Source organism: Ischnura elegans, chromosome 3, assembly GCF_921293095.1.
Source record: "Ischnura elegans chromosome 3, ioIscEleg1.1, whole genome shotgun sequence".
Classification (NCBI taxonomy): domain Eukaryota; kingdom Metazoa; phylum Arthropoda; class Insecta; order Odonata; family Coenagrionidae; genus Ischnura; species Ischnura elegans.
This window is the reverse complement of record NC_060248.1, coordinates 87901397-87911054: the sequence shown is the minus strand read 5'-3', so window position 1 is coordinate 87911054 and position 9658 is coordinate 87901397. Positions and strand designations below refer to the sequence as shown.

General features: G+C 37.4%; 2 protein-coding genes across 10 annotated transcripts in view; one reads left to right on the top strand and one right to left on the bottom strand.

The window, feature by feature from the left end:
* The first annotated feature begins 569 nt into the window (after positions 1–569).
* LOC124155212 (meprin A subunit beta-like) lies at positions 570–5561 on the top strand. Its single transcript, XM_046528928.1, has 10 exons — positions 570–1007; positions 2249–2324; positions 2423–2678; positions 2783–2966; positions 3421–3528; positions 3669–3810; positions 4306–4404; positions 4498–4689; positions 4786–4898; positions 5319–5561. The coding sequence occupies exons 1-10, from the start codon at positions 570–572 to the stop codon at positions 5559–5561; spliced, it is 1851 nt and encodes a 616-aa protein (XP_046384884.1).
* Positions 2412–9658, bottom strand: part of LOC124156122 (ATPase family AAA domain-containing protein 2-like) — a 66593-nt gene continuing 59346 nt past the window's right edge. Inside the window, exons 13-17 of one of the 9 annotated variants that reach the window (XR_006864268.1) lie at positions 6921–6988; positions 4467–4656; positions 4245–4381; positions 3660–3724; positions 2412–2899 (exon numbers count right to left, since the gene is read on the bottom strand). Coding sequence is in view for 1 of the 9 variants with exons in the window: in XM_046530458.1 (XP_046386414.1) it covers positions 6929–6988 (60 nt within the window). In the remaining 8 variants the exon portion in view is untranslated. Of the gene's footprint in view, positions 2900–3659; positions 3725–4244; positions 4382–4466; positions 4657–4834; positions 4922–6920; positions 6989–9658 lie in introns of those variants that run through there. The other 8 variants (XR_006864267.1, XR_006864266.1, XR_006864270.1 and 5 more) reach the window with 8 other exon arrangements.

Sequence of the window (9658 nt, the reverse complement as noted above, 5' to 3'; positions counted from 1 at the left end):
GTGAATCATCTTTGTTTTTTCACTAATTATCTCTTTCACGCACCGATCCAATGCGTTTGGGCTTAGCCCAACCTTCTGTCCAATGGAGACGGATGCGAGGTGCTTGGGAATTCAGTAGCAAGCAAATAAACAAGACCCAATTTCGAATCCGTGTCACGGATCTTATCTCGCAAGATCTGCCGGAAGGGGAAATGTGCCACTTCCTCCCACGAGTGGACCACTCCATCCCGGCCGATTTTCATGGTTCTTCCCCTGCGATCACCCCCGCGTCCGCGAGACCGGTTACCCAACAGGGCCGACCCGATCAGCGCTAACCGAGTCAGGGACGGAATAGACCCAGTGAGGGCGCTAAGAAATTCCCCGCAACCCACCGGCAACTAGATAAGGGCGCCGTATAAATGATCGAGGCTACGCAGACCACTTCATCAGTCCCCTCAGCAGGGAAGCAGAGAGAGTTTCAGTGCAAAGAAAGAAGAGGGTTTCTGGTTAACACTAGGTCCACAGAACTTCTTTCTCGAGAATTTTCGATCGGGACCGTCTCCAAGAGTCTGCAAACCGTAGTGGCGAGGATGACGAGCCTTCTGAAGCGGACTTCAGTGTTGGTGATCGTGTTAGTGATATGCAGCTTATTGCAAGGGTCGTCTCCGGAACCAATTCGTTCACGGTTTAGGTGGAAGGTTGAGGAGCCGCCAGCGGACCCTGGATTGGAATCAACTCACGAAGAGCAGCCGACAAAGCCGCCGGCGACCGAACCGAGCCCTGAGGCGAACGAGACGGATACGACGCCGCCAAAGAAAGTGAGGCCTCCTAGCCTTCCGCCTCCGCCCCCAGTGCCCCCTGAGAGGAAGCCCGCCGCCGTGAATCCGCCTCCGCCGCCCCCTCTGCCCGCTTTCACGGTGGATGTGGATGGCTTGACGGAGGATGCCGAAATGGACGCTGGCGACGGGACAGACGAGGGTCTTTACGGCGAGGGTATGTTGGAGGGGGACATCGTACCTTCTTCAGCGGTGAGTTAAAAACCCTGGTGAGACCGTAACGAGCGGGGGTAGGGGATTGAGGGGTATAAATGACCGTATCCCTGAAATGTTTGGAAGATAGTCTTAAGTGCAATCCTTCCAAATGAATTCATTCTATCACATCAACAGCGATATTTGGAAATGACTTCCCTTAGTAATGTTCCGCAAAAATGTTTCACTCACTAACTTTTCGTTAAGCTTCTTAAAATTCATTATCAAGGTCAAAAGATCTGACTAGTAAAGATGTGAAAGCTGAGTAGATAAATTAAGAAATATTTTGCAGAACAGGTACATAGCCGGAGGAGCCCTAACAACATATTTTCCTTGTGTCGACTACCCACGACACATCTGCAAGAAGACCACTGGCCCAGATATAGATATCTTCTTACTCTCCACCTTTCGATATAGTTACATTTCATAATGTCTGCCAATAGCAAATGAGAGTGCGGGAATTTTTTTATACGTTTTGCATGCTGACTGCGGAATTTATCCAAAATGTTTATTCCTACCTGGATATGTTGCAATTGGGCGCTTTCCTTCACCTAAGGATTGCTAAGGGGCTTAGCTCTACCAGACCAGTCCTTGTGGCAGGGGGTGCCTCCTGCACAGGGGATCTCTTCTGTACTGGATGGCAGCTAAAACCGTGAAATCCCACAGCCTAAGGGTTATTTTAACTTTGAGCACACTCAAAAAATATATATAGCTGGTTTAATGAAACTTATAATTTCCTGCATAGAGCAGATTGACAAGAAAATACCAGTATAGGCAAGCCACATACCATCAAAGGTCCTCCCCAAGCAAATTTCTGGCTTAGTGCCTTCTATACCAAAGAAATACATTGGATTCACCCAATGGGAAAATGTGAACATATCTGGACTTGTTACTTCATACAAAACAGCATTAAAATCCAAATCATGTTTCACGCTTCAAATAGTTTTTCTATAAAATTCAGGGATGAAACTGACTCTAAAGAAAAAGAAAATTTTGTGATAACTCCCATAGTTGTTGCCTATAAACAGTCACAAATTATAAATATTAATTAGAGACCATGCTCCCCATTTTCTGACTGATAAATATCCACTAACATGAAGAATACCAACGAATATTTAGTTCATATCTGCTTAGCCAATTTTAATGACTTTTCTATTCCTACCGTAATTTAGTTAAAAATATTCTAATGCATGCATTAGAATGCATTCCTTATTTGCACTAAAATAACCATAATTTTTTAGGGTAGGAATGCAGTCTCCGACCCAAGTCTCAAGTGGCCCGTGGGAGCACTAGTGTTCAAAGTTGATGACAGTGTGGGTAAGTAGCTGATTCAGCTTCATGAGAACCTCTAATATACATAACTTTAGCAAGGTCTTGAAAATAAGGCTAAAGATAACCCATAAATTCTTTATGTTAATCAAAGAGAGGATTTTTATTCAAATGCCCATTTGATAATACATACATAGTTCTATTGGATGAATTAGAGACACGTACCCCTGATACATTTAGCTTAATTAATTCAAAACTATTTTCCAAAGGTTGCCCGGACTCTCCACAGTGTGAAATACTCATGAAAGCAATGAATCACTACCACAAAAGAGCCTGCATTAGGTTCAAAGAATGGACCGGTGAGCCAAACAGTGTAAACATATTCTTCAATGCAGATAGCAGGTAAATCATTACATGAATCAATTATTGGTGCATATAAAAAAGAAAATCTTTTGCTCCAACAGTCCCCCTTAATCATCTCGTGTTTTCGTCTTCACTACTTCCAGTGGCTCATGTTGGTCATCAGTGGGACGAACAGGTGAGGGAGAGCAGGCACTTTCACTGGGAGAGCGATGCTGGTACCTGGGTATTGTCATCCATGAATTGGCTCATGCAATTGGTTTCTGGCATGAAATGAACAGACCCGACCGTGATGAATGGATCTGGGTGTATTGGGAAAACATCATTCCGGTAAGAATTTTCTCTTCCCATTGCAGAATAAAATAGAGGAGCCATATTAGTTTAGCTAGGATTAAGTGATTTAACATTTAATTGCATAAACTTAATACAAATGTATTGAAATTGGTTGTAAAAAATTACAAAAATTTATGGATATAATCAAGCTTTAAAATGTGTCTTGAAAACTTAAATTGACGATCGGCACTCTTTTAACGTGACCCCTTCAATTCGAGCACATTTTCAATGAAAGGTTGTCAATTTAGGGTACAAAAATCACGCTTATTACCGCAGGGAAGAAGTCAGCTAAACAAGAATTGAATCATGCACATTCAATCCAGCATCCTTGGTGAAAAATAAATCCACTAGAATTATTTATTGGTCCATGCAAAGTCATTCCCGATTCAAATCTTCAGAAAAAATGGTGGTTACCTTGACACAACATTCATTCATCTTTTTTTCCATTCAGGGATATCAATCAGCATTTGATAAAAATGAGCCATCAACTGTGAACACTTTAGGAGAGGCCTTTGACTATAAATCTATCATGATGTACGATGAATATGCATTCTCTAAGGTGAGAAAATTAATAAGTTCCTTCTGACTTTTAAAAATTGCTCATGGATTCAGAGAACAGTTTGATAAATGTGACATCATTACTAACTATAAAAAGAATATCTGCCTCTCTTAATTTATCTGCACACTCACAATTTGCAGGATGGAGTTTCTGCTACATTGCAAGCAAAACAAGACGGAACAATAATTGGTCCAATCTGGAAGAAAAAGGGATTGAGTGACAGTGACATAAGGAGACTTCACAGGCTCTATCAGTGCCAAGGTAAGCAAAATGAAAACGAAGGTAGCTTTCATTACACAACCATAACAATAAGACTAACTCATAGCTGTATAGAGAAAAAGGGAAACATTTTCAGCATTAAATCACTCTGACGAATAACCTCTTACATCTTACTATGAAACCTTATTTATTTAATCTTGCAATATCTGATAAGGAATGCAATGATCTGTCTTTTTTCTGCTAGCTATATATGATAGGTCTCAATGGCCCATCTTCATACAGATATTATGAGCCAATTATCAACAACTATTGCTAGTATTATCTTCCTGAAGAGTCTCAAAAAAATATAAAAGGGCTAGAAATACCTGTTTTTTTTTTCAATTATGACAAAAAATTCAAGATTAAAAAACTTTTGCTAGGCATAAGTAGTGAAAAGTCAGGGAGTAAATCCATGCATGGGGAAGGGATTTCACGGCTCATTATATTTATGACATCACATTTACGTAAATGACTTGCTAACGTTTGCCTCTCTTCTAACAGAAAATAGACCCTTGCCAGGGTTTCCGTATGATATCCATTGTGACTTCAATTACCATCAGTGTGGCTACAAAAACGGCGGATCAGCAGTCTGGAACTGGAGAAATGTTAATGCTACAGGTGAATGATTGCAAGAAAACGTAATTTTTATAGTCAACTGCATCGCATAAATGCAAACATACATCAATAACAAGCTCAACAATTATTCTTCAGATGGCTACGTGTATGCAGAATACGAGGAGGGAGGAGAGACTACTGGTTTCTTGCAGTCAATAAATTTCCATCCATTAGAAGCAGTAAGTGGTGAAGATGAGAACAGTGTGGGTGTCCTTGGATGCTTACGTTTCTGGTACTTCATAGACAGCAGCGAACCTGCAGAATTAATGGTAAGATTCAAGAAACATAGCTGTTAAGCTTTGATCTGAAGAAGAGCACCTAATTCACTAATTGTTATTACAGGTTTGGCATGCTTACTTGGACCGTGTGACCCAGCTGGCATAGTGACCCAGCTGGCATACGATCCCGATAAAGTATTTGAACTGTGGGAAGATGGAAATGCAACAACCAGCTGGACTCATGTTGATATTCCACTTTATGTGTCACGGCCATTTAAGGTAGGAAAATCAAAATATTCCATCTAAAAACATACGAAATTATGCAACTGTTAGAAGGGATAGCTTACACTAAATATGTATACGTACTTATTAGAAAATCAAAATAAGTCATGGAAAATACCAATTCATTATATATTATTCAAGCACAATTCAATTAATTTGAGGTCACAGTATACTTCAGCAGTTAAAGGACTTAGCCATGATCTCTGACAATTAACTTTGGCTCATATGCCTCTCAGAAAGACAGCAATTGGCTATGAACAGTATTTTCATCGTTACTTTTAAGACCAGAAATTCATAAGTATTTTCCTTCCATTAATTTATGATTCATATATATATGGATACAATGATGCCAATGATATGTGCCCAAATTCTTATTTCTCTGCAAAAACATTAACATGCCCTAATTCTTTCTTTTAGCTAATATTTGTATCCAACTTTGATGAGACTGCCATCTCAGGAATAATTGCCCTTGATGATATAGAATTACTCTACTCACCCTGCTTGGAAGAACCAGAGGATAATGGAATACCAACAAAGCCACCACCTGGTGCCACTACCAAGCCACAGAAACCCCTAGTGTCCAAGCCCACCATGGAGCCTCTACCCAACTACTGTCCAGAGTACTTCAGGCACAAAGTGAAACCTCGCCAAGAGTTATAGTTTTTTCCTCACAGGAGTACATAAGTGAGAAGTGTTTTCGTGATTTTTTAAGAGACTGATTTACCACAGACAATCCCTAAATGTGGACTGCTTACATCATAACTGAAGGTTTTATACGTGTATATATTTACTATTTAACGTTGTGCAATGTTTTTGTACAATTTTTCTATAAATTATGATGAGTACTGGGTTCATCGATTATATGGATGATATCGCAAGACTCAATAAACTATTTATAAAATAAAAACAAAATCTAAGTTACTATCAAAATCTACAATCTTCCACTCATTCGACTTCCTCCAAAAGTTTAAGCAATTAGATTGAGAGAGCCTTGATGATTTATATGTACTAAGAAGTAGCTTTGATGGGTCAAGGAGTTTAGGAAATTAAAATAATTTATGCCAGGAATCTAAAAATTTGTTGGGAATACCAAAATAGAAATCACCATTCCTTAAATCACAAAAAAATCAACTTCAGTACAGCAGTAAATCCAATGCAATTCTACACAAACACTGGGTCCATAATGCTGTGGATGATGACTTTTCTTGAAATATGAAATAGAAATGAATGTAGAACTTTGGAAAACCTTCTCTTCCCATCCATGTTGTCATCAAATATAAAATCTGAAACTAGAAGCTTAAATTTGACATTCAATCCCACTGACTTCGAAGGCGGTAACCGATTAACTTCTCACTTGCTCTTGTGTATCCTACAATTCAGGCAACATATTGCATGTTATCCTGATACATAGGCAATGTGCTCATCGGCAATTCGAAATCTGAGGGATGCATGGGGAAAATGGTGAAATTTATGGAATTGAGTACGGGATGAGAGGAAAAATTGGATTACTGGAATAAAATCACTAGTAGTTAAGAGTAGTAACCAAATCCACAAGTTACCTCACAATATATATGATAGTTTACCATCCAATAGAAAAAGTGACTTTTCTTACATGCTATAAACATTGCCGAGAGTATGTTAGAAAGTCATATTTCATAAGTATTACACAATGCATTGATATCTGTATTCATTATAATTAACTTGCATGAAGACGCTTTGCCAGGAATTAATGCAGGGATAGTATTATAGATTTTACGACTTGAAAACACTTCTTAAATTACTCACCTATCAATAACACAATAACTAGGAGCTCGCATTAACTTCAACTTTGTTGGAACATTGCACTCCTCATATTTGTGCTGTTATTGAGACAAACTTGGAACCATAAGACCAAGGAAATTGAGACCATAAGATAAATTACTGTGTGTCTAAAATACTATTCACAATTATAATTTACTTGTTTTGCACTCTATCAAGGACAATACAGAACGAGGAGGAGGAGATAAAAAAAAAGAATACCTAGTAAATCATTCTTGTCCATGGTAGTCGTCTGATTCTTCAAACTTTTCCAAATTCTCTTCCAGCTCCTAAAAGCAATAATACACATGAGCGCAAGTAAAATAACAAGGGCAATCCCTACTTTGCAATAATTATTATAAAGACAATCATATGAATTTTTAACACCTAGAAAAGGAGAGAAGTTGCAGAGATTTATTAGAAATTGTAAAATTGTACCATATTTTCTGCAAAGTAGCTTCAAAATTCCTTTGTAACTGTATATGTTTCAGGCCCCATTTACCAACCCAGAAATGTTTGGATTAGGCAGTTCAAATTTATAGGTTTCTCAAAATTCATAGAGCACTGCAACACTTTCGTTTTTACCCTAAGGCTCACTAGAAACAGTAAAAACAATAGTAGTTCCATATTTTTTGTGATCATATGCAGTATACTGTAGTATCAATACTCATGGACAATGTAGTTTCTTCCAAAAGCAGAGATAGCCTGTATAAATCCTATAGCCACCTAACCTGCTGACTACATTTCGTATAACTGCATTGGATGTATTTTTCCAATGTCAATTTTGATAATATATGTAGCTTTAATGCCAAGTTCTGCCCACCAGTTCGTGCTAATAGACAAACATAATTATTTTTTTAGAATTCTACCAAAAAGCTTCACTCAAGAGAATACCTACTTTATAGCAACAAAGCCTCATTGAATGTATTGAGTGTACACCACCGTTACCCACCTCTCTTACCTCTTCTGCAAATTTGCTCCATAGTCCAGAGTCTAGTGCTTTTTCAATTTTTATTCATCCTTGTACGGAATCAGATTTACAAGCTATAATTTCAACCCTAGCTAACAAAAACTTTTCGGGCCCTGATCACATCCCTGGGAGAATAATATATCTCTCTTATAGACGCATAAAGGAACCTCTTCTATTTCTGATTAATGAATCCCTTACTCAAGGGATTTTCCCATCTTCTCTCAAGCATTCCATTATTAACCCTTTATATAAAAATAAAGGCTGCCCCAATAATTTGGATAACTATAGGCCAATTGCTAAACAAAATGTCTTATCTAAAGTATTTGAAAAAGTATTCTACAACCAATTAATGTCTTTCCTGGATAAATATGCCTTAATCTCCTCAAATCAACATGGCTTCCGTAAAAATCGCTCTACTACATCTGCTCTATTCCATGCCACTGACTTTATTTTGTCCTCACTTGACAACAATCAAAAAACTGTAGGAATCTTTTATGATTTCTCCAAGGCATTCAATTTTGTGGATCACTCTCGCCTACTTCGTAAACTTAATTATTTTGGAGTGAGAGGCATTGCCAATAAATGGCTTCAGTCATACCTCAGCAATCGGACACAGGCTGTCTCACTGTCTGTAAATGGCAGTATATACTCTTCCAAAAGTACTTCTACCACCGTAGGAGTTCCTCAGGGTTCAATCTTAGGCCCAATCTTATTTTTAATCTACATAAATGATTTAGCTCATTCCCTCAGTAATATTCCAGGTTCTAAAGTCATATTATATGCTGATGATACGAATATTTTACTTTCTTCTCCAACTCAAAATGACATTATTATGAGCTCTAAAAATGCAAATGATAGTATTTTGAGCTGGTGTACAGCTAACAAATTGATTTTAAACACACAAAAGACACACACTGTTCAATTTTGTGGTAATAGCAATGTTCTCGAGAGCATCCTAATTAGATTGGATAAAAAGTCTATTGAGAATGTGTCCCACACAAAATTCCTTGGTGCATACTTATGTAGTAATATGTCCTATGAGATGAATATTGACTTCTTAGCCAACAAACTAAGTTCAATCTGCTATCTATTAAGACACCTTAGGAACTCTGTTGATTTAAATATTCTTCTTACATTGTATTACGGTATCTTTTATTCTCGAATGTCATACAATATAATTTTTTGGGGCTCATCCCCTCATGCCTCCAAGGTGTTCACATTACAAAAACGTGCAATTAGAATCATTGCAAAAAAACCTTTTGATGCTCCCTCCAAGCCTATTTTTAAAGCACTTAACATTCTTCCACTCCCGTGTGTATATTTATTATCAATTTTAATTTGTGTACGTTATAATCTTGATTTGTTTATGCTCAATTGTGATGTTCACAAATATGAAACTAGGAATTGTAATAACCTTCATTATCATTCCATTAGGACTAACAGATCAAAGCTGGGCCCACGCGAGCTGGGCCTCAGAATTTATAATAAACTTCCTGCGCATTTGAAATCAATTCAGTCAATGGAGTCATTCAAAAGGAAGTTAAAATCTTTTCTTCATGAGAAGAATTATTATTCTGTTAACGAATACCTATTTGATTCCTCTAATTAAGCATTAATATCCTGTGAACATACAATTATTTATAATCTATTATATATATATATATGCATTTTTTTCCTTTCATGACGTGTCTTATATCTTTTGCTGTAAGGTCTCTAGACAAAATAAATTATTATTATTATTATTAATGTTATTTTAAATTGTAATATTTTACTTTATGCTGATGATGTTGTATTGATATCTGCTCATAGAGATTTAAATACTGCCATTGCCTACATGCAAAATGATGTAAATAACTTAACAAAATGGTCACATGACCATGACCTCTCCATCAACATGAAGAAGTCCAAAGTTATGTCCATAGCCAATAATGCAGCTAACGTTCAACAGATTCACATAACAATACATGATTATAAATGCCTGCATACTGAA